General features: G+C 38.4%; 1 protein-coding gene across 1 annotated transcript; it reads right to left on the bottom strand.

Annotated features, from left to right (window-relative positions):
- Positions 1-14,097: 14,097 nt before the first annotated feature.
- On the bottom strand, positions 14,098-23,244 carry LOC134791912 (uncharacterized). Its single transcript, XM_063763032.1, has 6 exons — positions 23,157-23,244; positions 20,479-20,557; positions 18,763-18,828; positions 18,301-18,452; positions 15,668-15,815; positions 14,098-14,760 (listed from the first exon to the last, which is right to left on the bottom strand). The coding sequence occupies exons 1-6, from the start codon at positions 23,226-23,228 to the stop codon at positions 14,693-14,695; spliced, it is 585 nt and encodes a 194-aa protein (XP_063619102.1). The 5' UTR covers positions 23,229-23,244; the 3' UTR covers positions 14,098-14,692.
- Positions 23,245-24,164: the final 920 nt, after the last annotated feature.

The following is a 24,164-nucleotide window of genomic DNA, read 5'->3' as shown; positions in this document are numbered from 1 at the left end:
TGATTAGGTAAGTACTTATGATTTAGACACTTATATTAATAAAAACTATAAAATATGTAACTTAGAGAACTAATAAATAATATATCATTCATTCAGGCCTTTAACATCTTGACAGATGATTTATGCAGCGTCTGTAAGCGAGGAACAACGTCTCTCGTGGCTGTATAAGCCAATGCGGGACCGGCATTTGCGACCGCATTTATGGCAGCTGAAGCTGGGAGCCATGTCGGCATCATCAGGTGGATTGTGCCTCTTTGCGCGTTTTCGGGCAAGGTCTTGGAACCATGCGTTGTCGTGGATTTCGCGACCTTTCGCGATGGTACCCCTCCATCCATCGCGATCTGACGCGAGCTCCTCCCAAGTGTATAGGGACACTTATATAGACACTTATGATATCAAAAGCGACCATGTCGCGTTTCGCGCAGTCCTTAAAACGCAGCAAGGGACGTCCAATGCGGCGCTTTTTAAATGCTATCTGGCTCAACATAATCCACCTAGGCAAACGAGTGCTATCCATACGCTGCACATGCCCAAGCCACCGCAAGCGCCTCTGTTTCAGCAGGGCGGTGATGCTAGGAAGCTGTGCAATTCCCAGGACTCTCTCGTTAGTGACCCTGTCCTTCCAAGTGATGTTGAGGATACTCCGAAGACAGCGCATGTGAAAGGTGTTTAGTCGACGTTCCTGATTAGCGTACGACGTCCAGGTTTCAGCTCCGTACAAGAGCGTGCTCAGGACGCAAGTTTGATAAACAATCATCTTGGTCCTGATAGTAAGATGTTTGTTATTCCACACTCTTGTATGCAGCCTGCCGAACGTCGTGGCCGCCCTGCCGATGCGAAGGTCGACCTCACGGTCGATGGAGAGGTTGCTCGACACGGTGGACCCTAAGTAACAGAACTTGTCGACCACCTCTAAGGGTACAGTCTCCAGGAGGATGGATGGTTGGAAAGTGTACCCTTGCGCTAAAATTACGGTCTTCTTCGTATTTATAGACATGGAGAACAGGGAACACGCGTAGGCAAATTTGTCTATCAGATTTTGGAGCTCGTGGGCTGTTTCAGCTACGAAGGCTGCGTCATCGGCGAAGAGCAGACTGTCGATAAATAGGTCAACGCGATTACGACGAGATTTTAATAATTGACATTGAACAATCTTCCGTCTGCTCTCGTGTGTAGATGAACTCCTTGCTGCGTGTCACCAAAGGCAACCTTTAACAAAAGAGAGAAAAATATGCCGAATAGTGTTGGCGCTAAGACACAGCCTTGACGAACTCCTCTCTGCATTTCAAACGCGTCGGATGCTTGGCCGTATATATATATATATATATATACCTACTGTAATAGTTGTCACATACTAGAAATGACCGAACCCAGTGGCGGAGGCCAGAGTTGGTCAAAGACGCCTAGTCTTTCAGAGATTGCATAGACTCCAGAAATAGGGCCTGGTAGCGCCATGGACGGGAGGCCTAGAGGCCCAGGGCCCGCGTAAGCTGTAAAAACACTACTATTTACTATAGCGCCATTTCAGTCTAAATTTCTAAACTGCTGTCATTTATTAATTTCACTTTTAATTAAACCAACATCCATAAATCCGCCACTCACCGTGAAACCTTTAATAAACAGTTATTATGACAGGAATTTAGCCGGATATCCGGAATCAGGGGCCTTGCGCCGGATCATTGCTCGTTAACAAGTGATCCACCGCCGGTGTGACGTTCCAAACGCAAACGACGAGTAGATCACTACGTCAAACCTGAGGGCCTACCGCGAACCACGTTCGACGTGTTGCCTCTCTGTCACACTTTATATGTACTTAAGTAATTTGGAATTGGTGGTATAATTATCGAAAAATTGAATATAGTTTTATGGATCGATGGAGCATCAGAAATTATGTACGATACTGTAAACAACCGAAAATCAAAAAATGGACTTACTGTGTTATGCCTCTCAGGTACGGATATGTAAAATTTGACGTTTTCGGCAGACAGGTAGTCTGTTGTATTACTGCAGCAGAATCGCTATGCGACATTACTGCTGACTGCATTACTGCCGCAAATGTCAAAATCGATGTTGCTGCCCGGAATCTCCCTTGGGAGGCAAGTCCTCAGTGTCCAAAATGCCTTGCTCTACAAGCTCTTTACTCAGACATTTCTCAAATGTCAGGGAGTTTTTGTAGGTGCTTCATATTAGTATACATTCTCCTCCAATAGGGCTGAAAGGCTCTTCCACATACCGTCATTACAAATTCTGTAGGTACGGAGCTAGCTTGGTCGAAATCGAACTCGACTTGCCGCTCGCAATCGTACTCGTAGCAATATTCAGCCAGATTAGTTGGTGACATCAGTGACATCTATTGATCCTCTGGCGGCGAAATCCAATGAATTTATGTCGAAATGGTAACGCGTTATTATTTATGTCGTTCAGTCAAGTGCCTAATTGTATTAAAAAGCGGAATTATTGGAATTAATTGTTTATTTTAATGTTTAAATCATGGTAAACATGATAAATATGCCTGAAGTAGGATGCCCTGTGTTTCAGGCGAGATATAATTTTAATTAACTCCTAAAAGTCCTAAATTACAGCACTTTAGGTGCAGCACTTTTTTACCAATCCATATTAGCAGATAAAATACTGTTATTTACTGATAAAATGAAAACTAAAACTAGAATACATTAGGGCTGCGATGTGTCATGGCACAACCCCGCGGTGTCAGGGAACCGGCCGCAGAGCCGCCGGAATGCGACACCTTTTGGCGAGCCAACACCTTTCCTTTGATAAAGGTCGCTAATTATATGTTAAGCTGGAACACACTAAACAAAATTAAAATTCAAAATGTTTAAGATGATATTTGGATGGCAATTGCAGCTACTGATGGCAGTCCCTTTCGTAAAAACTATAGTGCCCACGCCAATTCCTGGGATTAGTTACCAAGCGGACCCCAGGCTCCAATGAGCCGTGGCAAAATGCCCGGACAACGCGAGGAAGATGATGAGACTGATATATAAGACATACAAAATCGGGCTAATTTTGCCGCGGTCAGATATCCTCCTAAGGCCCAAGGTCCTACCTACAGTACTTGTTCAGTTCGATGACATTTAAATCATATTCAATTGGAACAGAGTCGCTTTTGCTTTGTTTCGTTCAATTTTCAAGCAACGCAAAATCAACTATTTCTACACTTTAGGTTCAAATTTCAGTGGAAAATTTTGAATTTTTCATTTGTACTCGTATGCCTGGGCCTTGATGATGATGATGATGCATTCCTGTTATCCCTCATTAGGGACATAGGGCTCGCAGAAGAATCCTCCATTTGTCACGATCTTGAGCGGCTTCTTCAGCTCTTTCCAGCCGAGTCCAGTTGAGCCAGCCTCTTTCTCAACTGATCGCCTCCATGTAGTATGCCCGTGCCTTATAGCCACTCACTTGCTTGATATTTTTCAGTGACCTCTATTATTATAATAAAATAAGGGTGACAGCTGGTAGCTACAGTTACCAAAAGCATGTGAGTGGTTATGAGGATAAATAAGACAAAATTTCGTGTAACTTCGTACCGGCGGCGACACGAGCACGCTCGATGAAAAATTCTATGGCGTTTACAAGGTAAGACACGCTTTGATTTGCTACTCCATTTGTAATAAAATAGATCCCAATGCAGATACCAAGACTCAATGAGATCAAACGTCGCGTTCGCGGAAACGGTAGGTATAAAAAAGAAACATCAAAGTCAATAATAAAGCCAATGCCCAAAGGAAACCCTCGTAATAACTAGGAGGGAAGTAATATGAAGACGCGGGATAAGTATAGCTGACCCATCGCTTTGATCTCGAGAGTGGACTTATAAAAGTACCCTTATATGGTGTTTTGAGTATGTAAATCGAAGCAACATAATACGTCGAAAAGAAAATATGACGTTTACAATGAGACAGACTTAGTTAGTACTAAAATATTTGAACAAATTAAATTATTTCAGAAAAATATTTTAATTTGTTTTTATCAAGTAGAAACACTACTATATAAATTATAAACTGAAATAAATGTCATAAACTAAGAAAAAGTGACCAAGGCCTCCAGTGCCCCAGGCTGGAATCGAGCCAGCGTCCTCTGCTATCGCGGCAGATGCCTAAGCCACTCGGCCACCGGGTCACAGCGGCATCGGTCAAATTTTTCCAAGTATATGCACTTCTTACTGAAGGCTTATGGCGCCCCCTGGCCATCTCTAAGGTAGAACAATATGGTTCGAACCTTCTAACTAGATCACTCATGTGATACTGAGAGCGAGAGAGATGGCGCTGCCAACAATACTAAAGTATTTGAACAAATTAAATTATTTCAGAAAAATATTTTAATTTGTTTTTATCAAGTAGAAACACTACTATATAAATTATAAACTGAAATAAAGTATCACATGAGTGATCTAGTTAGAAGGTTCGAACCATATTGTTCTACCTTAGAGATGGCCAGGGGGCGCCATAAGCCTTCAGTAAGAAGTGCATATACTTGGAAAAATACTTGGATCAAACGTCGCGTCTCCGCGAAAACGGTAGGTATAAAAAAGAAACATCAAAGTCAATAATAAAGCCAATGCCCAAAGGAAACCCTCGTAATAACTAGGAGGGAAGTAATATGAAGACGCGGGATAAGTATAGCTGACCCATCGCTTTGATCTGGAGAGTGGACTTATAAGAGTACTTTAAGATGGTGTTTTGACTAGGTATGTAAATCGAAGCAACATAATACAACGAAACCTCGGTTTTGATGTTGCCGGTGGATTTGCAAGTAACCCACATCATTTTATAGGTAAGTATTTAGAGTCGGAGGAAGCTGACTCTGCGTGGCATTTGCAAATAGGGAGTATTACTGCAATGTTCTGCCGCCAGAGTGCAGCATTAATTTGTTTAGTAAACCATAGAGTAACTTATACATACTAGGCCTTAACCCTTTATAAGGCCCCAGAAGCACTACCACCAGTTTTAACATTGACATATTCACTCACGTTTAAGTAACTTACTTTCTATGCATCTCGCTCGTACTCGCATATTAGTGCAAGCGAGATGTATAGAAAGTAATTTACGTAGACGCGAGTTAATCTGTCAATGTCAAAACTGGTGGTAGCCGTATAGTTATACAGATATGCTACGTGAAAGTTAAATACTCTACCATGTTTGTAATGCACTGGGGAACACATCTACGGCAAAAAAAAAACGAAATCATTAAGGAAAACATGTGGCCAATATATGCACTCAGCCTGTTAGTGCACTTGAGTTTTCAGATGATCTGTTTCCAATACACCTATTCATTGACATTGACATGACAAACATAAGGTGCTTTGTCATAACTGCCATGTACGTAATACCATGCTAAAAGTTCTAATTACAATATTTATTGATATAGCATGTAACCTTTTATAATTTTATTAATCTTAAGTGGCAAATGATACACTTTCATGACACTACAAACAATAGTACAGTTATTGCAATTCACGATGGAGAGTGGATTTATCAAAATTAGACCTTGTCATCATACCAATAAGAGTCTCGCCACTCGCCATCGTGAATTGCAAGAGCTATAATTCAAATTATTAGATACAGCGACGTGTATATTTTTAATAGTATAATGGAAACAATGACGATAGCTTGCTTCCCTTGACAGGCATAGTGCATAAATTGACCACATACTATAGATTAATTAATTACACTAAAATTAAATACTGACCGAAAAAGTATGAATGAGGAAAGAAAGCCTGATATATTCGCTATATAATACCATTATAGTTAAATAAAAAAGAGGATGTTCTTCTCCGAAAATGTTTATTAACTAAGTGGTTTTCAAATCGTCTTTGCCTTATAAAGGGTTAAACAGTTTTTTGACAAGTTTTTACTATGACATTGATGCACCAAGGCGGTTTGTTTGACACGCATGATGTGTCATTGATGATGTCAATGACGTTTGTTTACTGTATGTGCTAGTGGTGCCACCTAAGCAGAGCTTTGCCTAATTTTCCAAATTACAAAGCTATATGTCAAGTCAAATTTCCAAGAAAATACGACGTTTATAATGAGACAGACCTTTTCTGTTAAAGTGGGTGCAAAGTTACCTTTAACGCCTAACGGACAGTCCAGTTGAACTACCGGGGAAGAGAGTTCTGAGCATTTCTAAATAGATTTGTTCAAAATTAAGTTGAATAACTGATTATGTGTGTATGTGTATGTATCCACCTGATGATGCCGACATGGCTCCCAGCTTCAGCTGCCACAAATGCGGTCGCAAATGCCGGTCCCGCATTGGCTTATACAGCCACGAGAGACGTTGTTTCTCGCTTACAGACGCTGCATAAATCATCTGTCAAGATGTTAAAGGCCTGAATGATGTATATATTTTTTGTACATAGAAATAAAAACACGAGAAGCACAGTAACAGAATGAATTAAATGCAACAAAGGCGAACTTATCCCTGTATGGGATCTTCCAGTTAACCTGATTATGATTATGACTTATGATTTTCATCAACAGTTTCATTTTGTGAAAAAATAGTTATACGAATTTCTACCTATAGAAATTAACGAAATTGCTATAAAATATAAAACTTGCTCTATAGTGAACACCTCAATGCGAGATCAACATTCAAACCCAGTGTACAAAGGCTCAAAGGGAATAAAAAAATAGCGACAAATGTACGAAAGTAATAATTCATCAGGCCTTTTGGCCGCGGGCCAGTCGCTGAGAATGTAAATTCAATACGCTACCTACTTGCCACAGTGTAAGGAATAAAAAGTATACCAACCATATCATTATTACCACTTCTAAAAAATTCTACACTTCGATAGCACGTATGATTCATTTGAATAACAGACTACAATAAAATAACGATTGAAAAAGATAAATGATAAGACCATTGATAAACTGACGTTATCCATACACCTTTGTCAAATCTAACATACCTACTAAGAGTTGCACCAACCTCAGTTAACAGACTGATCAACGTCACGCAGCAGGAGGTCTATGAAACTTCCCATACAATAAAATGTAGCGAATGCTTGAATGGTGACAGACCGTTTGGTACAACCGACCCTTACTGTTGATAATCATTTTGTCCCTATTCGTCATTTTGACATTTCTGTTTATTAAAAATTGACAAAATTTAACAGACGTTCGTTAGAGGTTGCTAAGTTTTATGAATAAAGGGGAAAATTTACTTTGCAATATGATAATTATACGAATTGTTAGTTTACGAGTACAGTGTGAACGATGGTACTACGGGGCTAGGATCTGCCCCAAAAATTTTGTATTTTAAAACGGGCACTGTGGACAGTCCGTGCGTATGTAACGGCCGATCGTATTTCGTCGTTTTTTGCGCATTTTCAGAATTATTCATTTTTTCAAGATGGACTACTCTATACAAATCTACTCTGCTCCTGCTTGTGATATACTGGGCCTGTGTTTGGCGTCGCTGCGTATTGAAAGTATACGATATTGGTCGCGAATGCCTGGGAGTGCCACTTGGAAACTATATTGGACGTTATTTTTTTTTGGGGCTGCCTGTGTAACGGTGTAACGGATTTTGTAGCTGAATTTAGAACTGCCTTCAAGCCACACGCTTCACGTTACAGGCTTTTGTATAAGTAGAGTTACAAGAAAAGTCTGCAGCGATTTTGATAGCCCACGCAGTGCAAGTGTTATTCTTACGTCATAATTTTATAGAAGTTTGACGTTTAAAATAACACTTGGACTGCGTGGGCTATCAAAATCGTTGCAGACTTTTCTTGGTCTAACTTCTAAAAAAAGGGAGTCCACAGGTGACCCTCGCGCAGGCAGCTTTATCGCGCAAAGATTGGCCATAGCAATCCGGCGCGGGAACGCTGCCTGCGTAATAGGCACCCTACCAAGGGCGCAAATTTTGATACGTATTTTTAATTTTTTAGCTTTAGTTATCTTAATTATAGTTAATTTTGGTTTTATATTCATTTTATAACACTTACCTATGATATAATAAATGAGTTTCGATTTGAGAAAACTCTAAATAAAAATAAAATAACGAGTAAAAATCGTGAAAGTAAGTCAATGTAAAGAATCAGACCCTTGACCTTTTGTACAGTTCTGCGTGGGCGTTCTCCAATCAGCAAACTAGACATTCCAAATAACAGATATATGCAAATCTGTGCGGAATCCGCTACAAAGTGCTGACGGAGGATTGGCAGCCTTTGATGTTTTGATTGGGCCGAACTGAGCAACTATCTTGATTATTTCTGGCTCACATAAAGGGTGACAATTTGAATAGGTCTACAACTTAAGGATGACGCACGTTAGACCGGGCCGAGTCCGGGCCGGAGCTTCCGGCGCATCGTTTTCTATGGAAATCATCACGTGATCGCCCGGGGGTTCCTTTGTTTCACATAAAGTCTTAAGTCATAATGTATTGTTTGTCAGATTATCATTAGTCATAAAACCGTCCCCGTTCAGGATTTTCGTAAGGTTATCCTATAGATAGGTTAGGTTAGGTTACATTTGATTTATGGCAATCCTGAAAAGTGACACGTTTCTGAACCAAATAAATTATGACTAACGAAAATGAGGGCAAACAATACATTATGACTTAAAACGTTTTGGGAAACAATAGAAACCCGATCGCCCGTCATGTCATAGAAAAGTAAGCTCCGGAAGCTCCGGCCCGGACACGGCCCGGTCTAACGTGAGTAATCCTTTATCACTGGCTGTTGGTAAGGAGGTTGCGCGGTGATTTTCAGGGTTTCGTAGTCACCTAAAAACCCTTATAGTTTCGCCATGACCGTCTGTACATCTACCTATTCCCTTTTTATAGTTGGCACATGCCAAGATGGATAACACCGCTTTTGCTCGGTAAATACTGATAACCATGTTACATTTCCCCCATATCTACTTAGACATAGGTAACCTTACAACATAATTCCTAAAGGACAAATCACACACAAACACAAAACGACTTATATCACCATAACTCACAGCAGTATAAACCTAAACACGTTTAGAATAAAGTTGCTAATCGGTTACACGTGTGTCGCTATAGGAAATGTCCACATCGCTTTGTTACAAGGATCAAGGGACTGTATCGGTGTCTGCTTCGTTCTGGCTGATTTCATATTCAATGAGTACCAAGGTGATCGGTAGAGGGTGATGAGAGGAGCGGATAGCGTTTCTTAAGGGAAAAGCGACCTTATTAATATATTTGTAAAGTTGAGAGACGTTGATTGGTGAGATAGAAAATATCAAGATAGAGACATTTTACTTTTACTTACATTCTTTGATTATTTATTATTTATTACAATATATTTACACAGCATTACAGTTCGCACCAAAGCGCTGGCAAATTTATACATGCAAATAGCAAAAAAAAAAAAATAGTGCATAATTATTGAATTATAATTTAGTCATGCAAATAATATAAATTAAAAATGTCAAGTGATTTAAAATATGCAACGAATAATATACAATTTCATGTCAAACAATAAGATTAAATTTGATGATAAAAGCGTTCATTCAACAGAAAAATTAAAGAGTATATATCGTCGCCTAGCACACATAGTACAAGCTTTGCTTAGTTTGGGGCTAGGTGGATCTGTGTAAGTTGTCCCCTAATATTTATTTATTTATATGAGGGCTCCCTTACAATTACTCAAAGGGTATGTGCAAAGTATACGTCAACGAAATGGCAGTGTGGTTTGCTTGTCCTGCATGACCTGCATCTGACCTTATGTAAGATTCCATTGTTTATTCATTTATACAGATTCGCCTTGTTGTATCCGACCAAAGTTTTCTAGGCAAAACCTGCCATTAGTAGTCATACCATGCATGGCATTTGACATTTACGTACACTAGCGACTGCGTGAATACGATCGCAATCCCTCTCGATCGCACCAATTAATAAGTGCGAGCGAGATGAACTGCGATCGAGTACGCGCGCGCAGTCGCTAACGTAAACGTCAAGTGTCAACTCATGGTAGCTGTATAGGTAGTCTAATCTTTACAGCTACATACCTATACAGATGGCTGGCCAAATTATAAGTAGGTAATAGTAAGGCTAAAACGCTCCGCTCAACACCATAGGAGCAACATTACTTCGGGTTGGATGCTGGAATCGAAGGGACCGATAAGCAACACTTTGATCTCGCGTGACCCCATCTATCCATAATATCAGATGCGCGCGCGTCTATATCATCATCATTTATCATCTCATTTATTCGTGATAAACTATAACATACACAAGTAAAGAAATAACAAAGAAAGTTGAACATAAAAATAAATAAATAGTTTACCACGAAATGGTCCCGCCTCAGCATAAATGCTAACCCAAAAGTCAGCGCTGATCTTCCGGTGAGACCATTTGTGGGTCACGAACGCAGCTGTACGACACGGCCCCATCATAAAAATGAACGCGACTTTGCGGCGGAGAGTGGACGGGCGGACGGGCAATCAGCGCCATCTGCCGGTGAGATGTCAAGATGACATAAGGCCATGTCGAACAACACGTGCTGATAAATAACAAGTCCATTAATTTTATTATTATCTTCTAAAACACTAGTATCAGTGCATAACACAAAAGAAAGTAAACGTGATTACATGATGAATTAAAAAAGAAAAAAATACAATCTTACAACATAAAACAAAGAATACTACCTAGGTGATACAAATACTAAAAAACGACTGACAATGAAATAACATAAAGCTTGACTTTTCGTTTTTACGAGTTTTTTACACGAAGAAGATGAATTACTTAAATATAAATATAAAAATAAATATAAATATAACGCACAATGGTGATGCAAGAAGAAATGACAAAGAACAACAGTTTTCAGACGCATTGAGTGATACGTGACTATAGGACAGAAAAGACAGGTAACCTATATTACAATATTATTGATTTGCCCACAAGTATAAAAAAAGAAAAAAAAAAGTAAAAGTAAAAACAAGTAACAACCACATAATTATAGGAGTAAGAAATTACACTAAAAGAAGCTAGAATCATGTCTTAAAGTCTCCTGTTGCCGCTGGTGTTGTAGTGTACATAGTTTAAGCTTGGCTTTAAAACTTATTATGCTTTGTAGGTTCCTGAGGGGTGGAGGAATGTTGTTCCAGCAGCGGCTTGCCATGTACCTAAAGCTCCCACGAAATTGAACTTGCTTATGTATTTTAGAACTTATCTGCAGGAAATAGGATTCAAAATTGCCTGAATATTTTACAAATACGTTCTGAAGCGTAACTTTAAGACAGAGAAGGAAATGGGAACATGTATGTCATGGATGATTGTACCCATATATATTACATTGCCACGCAAATGCCTGCGATGCATTCTAGGGATCTACTGGCCACGAACCATCTCAAATGTCAGACTATGGCAGATGACGGAACAGAAACCCATTGGAAGGGAAATCCTTGAAAGGAATTGGCGTTGGATCGGACACGTACTCCGTAGGCCGGACAGCCATCTGGCCAAGCAGGGTCTCCGCTGGCATGCGGCCGGCAGTAGGCGGTCGGGGAGGCCTTGTACTACATGGAGGCGATCAGTTGAGAAAGAGGCTGGCTCAACTGGACTCGGCTGGAAAGAGAGCCGCTCAAGATCGTGACAAATGGAGGATTCTTCTGCGAGCCCTGCGATGTCCCTAATGAGGGATAACAGGAATGCATCATCATCATATTACATTACGTCAGTGGCAAACAAGCATGATGGTGAGATCAGATGAGCGTCCGCGGGAGGAAATTTCTATTACTTATACCGAAATACCAATCAATAATAAATTCATTCTGTATTAAGCAGAAGCGTCTGCGAATGATGATATTATTGTTGTTTGATGTGTAGTGGTCGTGGGTTCAAGCCCCACCCAAGTCAGTGAATTTATCATTTTTAATCAGTAGGTAGCACGATATACAATTAAATAACGACGTTAACTTATTTATTCATCAAAAATCTAAATCAAAAAGTATACCTAAATAAGTAAGAATAGGTAGGTCTACAATACAACATCAAAACAATACATCGCTAATAATGCCTACGTAATATTAATATTATAAATGAGAAATTAACTCTAGGATGAAGATAGTTCGAGATCCAAGGAAGGATATAGGGCACTAATCGCTAATCGTTCTCAATAAAATGATATACTCAAGAGCCGTGAAAATACCTACAGTTTTTTATTTCAGTATTTTGGGTTTTTGGTTTGCTCTATCGCTCTTTTTTTGTGCACACACGCATTTGACCGGTATTTACTTACCTATACTTACTTTTAGTACATTCTAGACAATAGTACAATTGTCACACCAAAGTTACACAGCTCAAAACCATCCATGTCCGTCTGTGAAAACAATTGCTAGCTCAATCTCCTACATTAATTGAGCGTGCACGTGAGCTCAGGTTCTTAAACTCCCATTTTCATAAAAGGGCTTATCTACTCTGTTTTACTGCAACACTTACTACCTTTTAAAATATGGAACTACGTTTCAAAAGAGCGTATATGGATTTTTTATTTCGCTTGAAATATAATTTTATTTTTGATGCGGTAAGGTTGATTTTCGAACAAGATCGTAAACTTTCAGGATTGTACTGCGATTAAACCTCTTTCTGTAAGAGCGCATGTCCGTTTATGCGTTCATTTGAAAGTTAACTCTGTTCCTAAAGGGTTAAGGTTGATTTGAGGATGGTGTTGAAGAGTGGTTAGTTAGAATGGTATTGGAAGCAATGTAAGGGAATCAAACAGACGGAGCAGGCTTTGACGCAGACAATGAATGTTTTGATTCCGCTCACTTGCGTCTGCAATTAGTGATAATATATATTCTACATTTGCATTCGAATTTTAATAGTCCTTATGCATAAATATTTTGATAATATCTAGCTTAGTTCAAGAAAAATGTATCGGTATAACATAATGCAAACAAAAAGGCATGTGGCCATTCCTACACAAGATTTACTTTATTACTAAGTGAGTGAATTGCAAAAAATTTGTACATAGTTAAGCACCTGTAAAGTTATTGATTCCATTGTGTAAATTGTGTTACCACAGTTAAGCCATTTCTATTTAAGTTAGATGCATAAAAGTGTGTTAGCGTATGCTATAGACTTATATGTGTACGAATTAAGTACAATAAATACAATACAATACAATTTACATCGTTAATTTTCGTAACACAAATGAATCAATTAAGTTAAGACTAATCACAGCTTCTTAACTGCGCTTAATTACGTACAATTTTTTTGCAATTCACTCAAGTACTATATAAAGCCTGTCAAGCCATTTCTGTCAGTAGAAAAGAAGTAGAAAAGGCGCGAAGTGTTATCTTCCCATATAAAGTATGAATTTCGCGCCTTTTCTACTGACAAAGTTGTTTGACCGGCTATATTTATGCCCCAAGTACGACTGATGTGCCGTCGGAAACTTTCCAAAATTGAGAAATTTCCGCATAGTAAAATTTCGAAAACTTCTCATTTTTGTACGGGAATCGAAATTTTCCATTGGCAGAATGAAATCTTTGTTTTCTGTGCCGGGAACTTATCGAACTGTTTGGAAACTTACCGCAACTTACACATCTACATAATATAACCCAAAGGTTCATAGGGCAACATCTTAAATACAATCAAATTAAATACAATGTACTAAGTATGTACTAAACTAAGCTAGAGCAAATCCAATGAAGTTTCGTTGTTTTATTATATTTCTATATTTTCTATGGTTACCTGCGTTTTCCATTTTTAGACCAGCTACTTTCTACAACTCAATCGGACTTCGTGAACTGGGTCAAATCTTGCTCGCTTGCAAGATTTGACCTAAACTTACAAAGTCCTATTGACATTGAGACTTAAATAAATTGTTAAGAAGCAATTTAATAGGAAGTATGGTTATTAACTACACTATGTCTATGATTGGTCCCATCAACTTTAATGTACGCTACCTATTAATGGTGACTTTCATACAAAAATAGGGGCAAAGACAATACTTCTATTTCAAGGGTCAGTCATTGGGTATACTTTACCCTGAAAGTCGAAAGGAATCGAGTTGAAAAACGATTAAAGTTTTTTAAAATTTATTATGACACAGATTTTATTCATTTAATTTTAACATCTGTATTAAATGGAATCTTAGGCCACTATAATAAGTATAAGCACGCCAAATAACGCCCTCCTAGAAAACCTGCTTAAAGGTGACAGTCCATTTCCAACGACAGCAGCACTACCGTTCATTTTACTATGGAAATTGACAATAACACCGACGCGTTCGTACTATAGTTCGTTTTTTTTAGCATTAGAAATAACTTGAAAGAAGGTAAGCGATCTTGACATGTCTTTTAATTGAAAAACGCTTTTTTAAAAATCAATAACTAATACTTATGAAAGCAGAAGAATATAAATTAACGTATTAGATTCATAATTGTTACATATTTGCCGTAACTTATTTTTAAAATGTGTTTTTCAATTAAAAGACACATCAAGATTGTTTACCTTATTTCTAATGCTAAAAAAACTATAGTAGTGCAGCTGTGGTCAGAAATGGAATGTTACCCTTAACCTGTTGTCTGCTGTCGCGTCGTCACTTGTTTTTACCCGAGATCCGCTCATTATCTTGTTCGAAGTTGGATTACACAGTATAAACCAATGTATGCTGGTTATATGGTGGCCTAGGGTGCCCTTGATTGGTTCTACATAAACCAACAGACTTAACAAACTTATTAATACTCTATATGAACATCATCACGCCAATTCCCTCGTCGGCAGTCTCGTCCAACTGCTGAGCCGTGGTCACGTCTGCTGCGACAAAATCAATTTGTATACCTTTTTGCTATTATATGAAGTGGGTATATACCGAGGGTTATTCGGGGGGCTCTCTTTAAGGACCACTCACCCTAGACTGGGCCTTTTCTATGGAAATCATCACGTAATCACCGATCAGCCGTCATACAAAATAACTTGTCGGGCGCCTCGGCCCGGCCCCGGCCCGGTCTAACGTGAGTTATCCTTTATTCGGGAGGCTCTCTTTGTCAAGCATACGGAAAATAAGTAAGTGAAATCAGGAAGGAGTTAAACAATGAATATGCATATAGATTATAAAGGTAAGTACATGCTCCATTTATTTTCTACTTTCTTCTTAATATAACCGTGGTATGGGGTTTCCGTAATAAAAACTTTACTTCGTGATTAAACTTTACATATTTATACGTTTGCATACTATTTTACGAAGCGCTGGGGGCCTAGCGGTAGGAGCGTGCGACTTTCAATCCGGAGGTCGCGGGTTCGAACCCCGGCTCGTACCAATGAGTTTTTCGGAACTTATGTACGAAATATCATTTGATATTTACCAGTCGCTTTTCGGTGAAGGAAAACATCGTGAGGAAACCGGACTAATCCCCATATGGCCTAGTTTACCCTCTGGGTTGAAAGGTCAGATGGCAGTCGCTTTCGTAAAAACTAGTGCCTACGCCAATTCTCGGGATTAGTTGCCAAGCGGACCCCAGGCTCCCATGAGCCGTGGCAAAATGCCGGGATAACGCGAGGAAGATGATACTATTTTACGATTGGTTACATTGAATGTCCATGTCAATAAAATACTGCCAATGTTTTCAGCACTATGCCACAGGGGCCATTTTTAGATTTATTTAGTCATATTTTAGTTTTAGTTTCATTTTGGAAAGGTATATAAGTAAATAAAACTTACCATCGTCACCAGCAAAGCTTCTCTCAGCTCTGCCTCCTAAAAACTCATCTCTCCAGAACAAGGAATCTGAATTTTGCTGTTGTATTTGGTGCCAGTTCCATTGGTCTCTCGTCCGCCATTTTGGAGTAGGGAAGAACGGCAAGAGGACCTGATAAGGGAATTTGAGTTTTATTGCGCGGGAATATAGTAAACAATTGAACGAGTTTATGTCACAAGGTGTTATGCGCGATGCAAGCTCCACATGAGGCTCTTTTAGGGAAGTTCTAAAAAAAAATCTAAAATCAAAATTTATTTATTTGTAAACATAGGTTAAATAAAGATCTTATACAATAATTTATGTTTCACTATGTTTTGCCATTTGGCATACAAATATAAAATCAGAAGAGATGGAGCATGCACTAATTATAATATAATGTCAAGCGAAAATAATATGTAAAATGTCAAGCAAAATAAGAGTGTAAAAACGAAATTAAAATGTGTCCAGTAAATATTCCATTATCGAATAGTATGCTTTTTGTACCAAAAATCCATACAGGCATTTCTTAAATTCAATTAAATTATCTATTGTAATAATATGTCTTGGCAGCTTATTGTATATTTTAGGTGCCATCCCAAAAATACTTTTAGCAAGCAAAGCAGAGTTCACGGATTGGATGTAAATTTTGTCGCATCTGCGAGCACTTTTAAACATTGAAAATTGATGCATGTTGTTCTTGACATAAACCGCAGTTTCAAAAATGTATAGACATGGCAGGGTTAGTATATTGAACCTAATGAAGTGTGGTTTACAGGTTTCAAGTAACGGTAATCTACAAACAGATCTTATACATTTTTTTTGCGCCTTAAAAGCAGCCTCTCGATCAGTGGAATTTCCTCAGAACATGACGCCATATCTTAGTGTAGACGTGACATATGCATGGTAGGCAGTCAGTAAAGCAGACTCGTTAACTCTTTTACTTAGATTATACAATGCATAAGAAAATCTGCTGAGCTTATTACATACAATTTCAATTTGATTTTTCCACGTCAACTTATTGTCTAAACTTAATTATAGAAGTAGGGTCTAACTATAGAAGTAGAGAATATAGGTAGTACATCTACTTTTCTTTCATTTTTTAGTACTTATATATTAAAGTTTTGGCCTGATTATCTAACTTAATAAACATGTAGGCAGCATTGTAATCAATTTATTAATATAAGTAAAATTTGGTATTTTAAAGTTGATTCACCCTAATATTAATTAGAGTTGGTAGGAAATTGATACTAGTAGCAGTAAAGTAACCCAAGAATTTTACACAAAGATTTTTTCTTAGTGAGAGTTCTCTGAAAAGGACTCAATGACTCCCGTCTACCATAAAATCGAGACTCTAACAAGTTAAAAAGACCTCGAGTCTCGACTAAATAATATGAGTCTGAAAAGCACAATCGAGTTTTACGTAAGTTAAGCAGAGGAATCAAAGGACTCTTAATAACCAACTCTACTTTATACTTTTTAGGATCCCGTACCCAAAGGGTAAAAACGGGACCCTATTACTAAGACTCCGCTGTCCGTCTGTCCGTCCGTCTGTCTGTCACACACATATGAAACGTGATAGCTAGACAGATGATGTATTTCTGTTGCCCCTATAACAACAAATACTAAAAACAAAATAAAATAAATATTTAAGTGGGGCTCCCATACAACAAACGTGACATTTTTGCCGTTTTTTGCGTAATGGTACAGAACCCTTCGTGCGCGAGTCCAACTCGCACTTGGCCTTTTATATAGCCTATGTTGTGTCCCACTGCTGGGCAAAGGCCTCCCCTTTCTTCTGCCACTTATCACGGTTTGGTGCATGTTCCCGCCAGCCGCTGCGCAAAGCGTCGAGGTCATCCCGCCATCTCTCTTTGGTCTGCGTCTTGTGTAACTTACACTCGTCTTCTTCTTTCGCACGTTATCCCGGCATTTTGCCACGGCTCATGGAAGTCTGGGTTTTTTTTTTGTCAGAGGTGGAGGTAATCCTCATTGGATACAGCCGGCCCGGTATCCGGCAGCATGCCCGACTCGGCTGCGCTGGAGATTTTTCTCCCAGCCGCCTACGGACTAAACCCTGTAAAGTGTTTTGTTGCCAGAAACTCGGCGCTATCGGTATACGCGTTGTTTCTGGGTGTGTAGTTGTGTGATCCGGGAAAGATTTGAGTGTAAAGTACGTGATGAATTATTGTGAAGTGTTATGTGTGTGTTGAGTGTACACATAGGGTGTTTACAGTGCATGAGTGCAAGAAGCGATCGTGTGACCAACTCTATGCACTGTGAAGAATAATTTATACAAGCATGGGAGTCTGGGGTACGCTTGACAACTAATCCCATGATTTGACGTAGGCGCTAGTTTTTACGAAAGCGACTGCCATCTGACCTTCCAACCCAGAGGGTAAACTAGGCCTTATTGGGATTAGTCCGGTTTCCTCACGGTGTTTTCCTTCACCGAAAAGCGACTGGTAAATATCAAATGATATTTCGTACATAAGTTCCGAAAAACTCATTGATATGAGCTGGGGCTTGAACCCGCGACCTCCGGATTGCAAGTCGCACGCTCTTACCGCTAGGCCACCAGCGCTTCTGTGTAACTCATAATCTACTTAACTTAAATTACCTGCTTGTGCCTAGGGCGTTGAAAGTAATACAACATGTCCGGTGGCATGGTATTCTGTACAGTGATGATTTCGGTCATGGCCGGCGTTGTGGTCGTTACTGACCGCGTTTCAACAGCTTGTGGTACCTCGGTTGGGTATGTTGTCATTTTAGCTGAAAAATTGTAATATTGTTTTAAAACGTGTTGTAAATTGATTAATACTAGTATCAAAGACATATATAACTTCGTATCTATTCTTTTTGCTAGTATATAGACGAAACGAAGTGTAATGAGGAAATCATTGCGGATGAAAATACAATACTATACCGTGGTAGGTATGTACATTTTGTGCATATGAATTTATGTAGAACATTACCTAAAGGCAATATTATTATGATATTTATATTTTGCCTATAATTATTAGTAGTGAATTTTGTGAAGAATTATAGGTAATTGATATATGTATAATTGTGTATAATATACTTAAAATTGTAGATGTTGATGTGCTAAACCACCCAAAGGTTGTAGAAGTTGAAGCCGTTGTTGAAACTGTAAAGAATATTTGAGAACTGGAATACATGTGGTTAACTTTTTTTTTTTTTTGTGGTTAACTATATTTTGTATGTGAAGTGATTTAGTACAATCATAGTCGTCATCAATAGTACCTACCGTAAAATAGGATGAGTAGGGATTGCGTGGAGAGTTGGGTTATGAAATGGGGAGAGAAGGTATGCAAGGGGGGTGAGATGGTTTTTAAAGGCTACTGCTACCTACATAATTTATTCGTATTACAAATGGAGCTATAGTGATATTCATAAGAAAAAAAAACATCCAACAATGTTCCAAAATCACCTTTGTATGAAATCCCATCTCAACTACGAGGTACTACGGGGTGAGGAGGGATTTTGTGTTAATCGGTAAAATGATAAAAAACTAAAATACAAACGTCCGGAACATTTGTTATATATATACCATTCAGTTTACATATGTAAAAATAAAATGTTATCGAGGTTTGAATGTCAGTTTTCTCCCTACTCACCCCATTTTACGGTACTGGTTAAAACAACGCCCCAATAGTAATTCCACTCTATAATTTTACAAATACATAATTATAATGTATAAATATACAGGGTGTCCCTAGCCATTGGACAAAGCAGAAATATACATATGCATTAGGGTATTTAGAACCAGTATACAAAGTATCATAACAATCGGTGTAGCGGTTACGAAGAAATTAACAAATTACGTTTTTTTTACTTTGGAGCAACCTGTATGTGTTAGTAGATCCTGAGGTAATAAATAGTATGAAACCTTCTTCGACCATTTTGATTATCTTTTTTATTTATGACATTAATAAGATTCTGACTTTTGACAAATGTCATCATTCCCGCACATTTTCAAAAAAATTGACAAAAGCACTGCCAATGATTAATACAGTATGTTTCTTTTTGTTGTCGATTATTGGAAATAACTTTTGTTTGATAATTTATTTTTTATTTTTTTTTCTAATTAAACAAATATTACCGTTAGACCATTTCTAAGAAGTAACCCTACGTGGGATTTCAGGGTTTGTCCAATGGCTAAGGTCACCCTGTATATATATCTCCAGTTCGTGTTCATCAGTGTCTGTCACAGTCAATTTGTAGTCCACAATCAAATGATGTCTCTAGGAGAATATAAAAACCTGCTTTTTACACTCTCCTTGCGGGGAGCTCTACCCCTGTAGGGACGTGTCTTCGTGGATGGCACAAACTATAGAAGTTTTACATGCACAACTTTCGGCCCGATTCGAACTATAAGACACGTCAATTAATAGATACGCGATATTAATAGATACGCCAGAAAAGTAATAAATGTAGAACAATTTTGTACCTACTTAAGACCACTATGTAACCAAATTACTGCGAATAAACCATTTGTATTTTTGTATTTGTATTAGATCTAGAAACGATTAGATATACATATTAGGAGTAGATATGTCAGTGTCAAATGTGACGTTTCTTCAAAAAAAACGTGACTTTTGACTGTGACATATCGTTTCTAGATCTATTAATTGACGTTCTTAAAGTTTGTATCGGGCATTTTTACTCACACTACGAGTATTGTATGGGATGTTGTGCAATCGCATACAAGCAGCTTTTTGTTAAGTTAAGTTAAGTTAAGCCACTAGGCTACTGTTATAACTAAATTAGAACTTACCGTGTCCATGTATTCGTGTGGACCTGGGAGGTCTTTTGATGAAATTTTTGAAACCAATCCAAGCATTTTCCAAATGTACCTGAAACAGTATATTAAACCCAAGTAAACACTTATCTGACGTAGTAAGCAAATCTGAAGGCCTACCGCGAACGACTTTCGACGTGTTGCCTCTCTGTCGCACTTGTAAATTCATACATAAATGTGACAGGGAGGCAACACGTAGAACGTGGTTCGCGGTAGGCCTTCAGGTGCAGAAGGATAGATCTTAGCCAATTTTGCTCATACCTATTATTTTCATAGAAATTTTACATAAATTATGACATTACCTACATCGAAAAGAATAAAAATACATAAAACCAGAAATTGGGTGCGGGTCGGGTGGCAATCCCAGGGTTCCGTAAAATTTCAGTCCCCGCCTAGTTTTACATCGACTTGGCACTCGAGTGTTAAAACACCACATAGTTAAATGTTGCATTATGTGAGTTGTCCCATATAAACGCATTTTATTTCAAGTATTACCGTAAAATGGGGTGAGTTGGGTGAAATTTGACTTTCAAACCTCGATAAAATTTTATTTTTACATGTGAAAACTGAATGGTGTATATAATAAGTGGTTCGGACGTTTGTATTTTAGTTTGGGTAGTTCCATTTCATAACTTTGACGATAAAGAGGAAAACCCACCTCACCCCGTAGTGCCTCGTATTTGGGGTGAGAGGGTTTTTCATACAAAGGTGATTTTGGACGATTGTTGGATCGATTTTTTTTTATGCGAATTACTATAGCCCCATTTTAAATTGGAATACATTATTTTTGTAGCAGTAGCCTTCCCTTCTCACCCCCCTCTCAAACCTTCTCTCCCCATTCATAACCCAACTCTCCCCGCGAAACCTACTCACCCCGTTTTACGGTACCTAAATTTTTTTTACATTTCAAATCTTCTTAGTCTTACATTATTTTTCTCAAACATGCAATGAAATATTGATGTTATGTTCCTTATAATAAGCTGCGAAGTATGACGTTTCAGGTGCGGCTAGGACAAGAGGTCGTTAATGGAATTTCATACAAATCTTGCAGACCTAGGCCGGCAAAGTCCTCTTTTTTAATTTCCGTTTCACAGATATTTGTGACACACCATCGTGGCATTCAGCCATTAAAGTGGTAACACACTGTCGCACCGCGCCGCGGCCTCGGAGCGTCGCACCCATGGGTGAGAGCGAGAAAGAGAAGTTTCTCTTACCACTTTAAAAAAAACCGGGCAAGTGCGAGTCGGACTCGCGCACGAAGGGTTCCGTACCATAATGCAAAAAAAAAAAAACAAAAAAAAAAGCAAAAAAAACGGTCACCCATCCAAGTACTGACCACTCCCGACGTTGCTTAACTTTGGTCAAAAATCACGTTTGTTGTATGGGAGCCCCATTTAAATCTTTATTTTATTCTGTTTTTAGTATTTGTTGTTATAGCGGCAACAGAAATACATTATCTGTGAAAATTTCAACTGTCTAGCTATCACGGTTCGTGAGATACAGCCTGATGACAGACGGATGGACGGACGGACGGACGGACGGACGGACGGACGGACAGCGAAGTCTTAGTAATAGGGTCCCGTTTTACCCTTTGGGTACGGAACCCTAAAAATAGGCAGTATTTGGTTTATGGTACGATTTCTTTTTTTTTTCATCTTTATAGGGCTGTATCTCCTAAACCGTACGTCGTAGCGCAAAAATAATCAAATTTTCGTTCCCCTTTATGAAACCCCTAAGTCATATTTAAAAAACACAAAAAAAGAAAGTAAAATATTTATAGGGCTGTATCTCCTAAATCGTGCGTCGTAGCGCAAAAATAATAAACTTTTCGTTCCTCTGTAGAAAGAAAAAAAATATATACAAAAACTTTTTTGATGTAAAATGCTTAAACAACAATTTAGTATGATTTTTTTTAGTTCCATTATTTAATTTCTACTATTTTATATCGCGCTAGACAATAAAATTTCATGAAATGCTACAAATTTTAAAATCTGTTGAAAACATGACGCTGTATGAAGATTGTAATATCCAAATTACTAGCTGTATTGTTTTAACAAAAAAATAATGTTTTTCTTAGCGATCATATATTAAATGTAATGTTTTTAATATTTCAGTAACACTCCTAACTAACTGTACCAAATTTGGGGTTACCCGCAGATGGTCTAGAACGCAAAATGACTAGTGTGTTGTTTTGCCTAAATCGCAATTAGTCTACGTCGCAAACGGTCTAGAACGCAAAATGCCCGAATTATTTGTGGCTTCCGCGGGGCTCCTATTCTTTGCTGTTTGGCCTTCGGCCATTTGAAGATACCTAACGAACCGGGTTATCCGCAGATGGTCTAGAACGCAAAATGCCCGAATTATTTTTTCCGTTTTATCTTAACTTTATAGCGATGTCGACGGAGCCCCGCTTCCGCGGGGCTCCTATTCTTTGCTGTTTGTCCTTCGGCCATTTGAAGATACCTAACGAACCTAACCTACCTATGTAAAATGTGGTGATATAAAAAGTGGGCATTTTGCGTTCTAGACCGTTTGCGATGTAGAACTAATTGCGATTTAGTCAAAACAACACACTAGTCATTTTGCGTTCTAGACCATCTGCGGATAACCCCAAATTTGGACAATAATATTCCTGACTTTTACAAAAAACTTACTAATAAATCATCCAAGAAATTTGACTCAGCACCAACCACGCACACCAACACCACTATTATACCAACTTTCATATCGTGCTTTACCCACAAACACGCACAGAACAATGATCAACTGACAGACACGTTGTTATTAATTAAGCTGTTGATATAATAATGTGCATAGCTTCAGATATTTCCTTTTTTAGGGTTCCGTAAAAGGTACAAAATCCGTAAAGGATGACTCACACTATGCTTTGTTTTCTATGATCGGTACTCGGCCTGGTCCCGGATCGTTCTAGCGTGAGTCATCCTTTACGGTACGACTCTATTTTTGAGGCTATCACATTGATAAATATCTCGGGATGTTATACTATCGATTTCAAGTTCAGAATAATTATAGGTAACAGTTCTAACCCATAGCAAAGACATATGTAACTTCGTATAAGACGAATAAAGTCTAAGGAAAAAACGTGCCTCGGAATTCAAGTAAAAGTCATTCTCGAATAGATGCCGCACACACCTTTAGCCTATCCTCGGCTAGATGGCGTGACGACACCGTTTCATATTTAACAATTTTAACACATAGATATCAGTGAATGAACATGGATCAAAATGATATAAAAATAATAAAATCATTTATCCATATATATACATTTTTTGATAACTTTATACGTTTTCATTTTGAGTTTTAGTCGTGTGTCGATAGATGGCAGTAAATTTACAGTGAGTACAAAATTTACAATGACAGGACCCCTCTATACTATCTATTCTTTTTGCCCATAGTAAGTGATTTGTATAAACACTTACATATTTTTTAACTATTTCTTATGAACAACGTCCCAAATGGGCCCCGTCCCATTTTGGGATTCAGGAGTTCCAAGTCTAGTTACCAGGTCAAGTGCAGTAATTATAGCAAATAATTGTGAAGGGCGGCCGAAGTTGAACGTTTTGAAACAATATTTTTTTGCTTATACAAAATAAATTTTGATACATAAAGTGTAATAAGAATCTCCAAAGCTTACTACGGAG

Source organism: Cydia splendana, chromosome 6 (assembly GCF_910591565.1).
Source record: "Cydia splendana chromosome 6, ilCydSple1.2, whole genome shotgun sequence".
In the NCBI taxonomy this organism is placed as follows: Eukaryota; Metazoa; Arthropoda; class Insecta; order Lepidoptera; family Tortricidae; genus Cydia; species Cydia splendana.
Note: the sequence above shows the minus strand (reverse complement) of the source record. Positions and strands in the feature narration are given on the sequence as shown.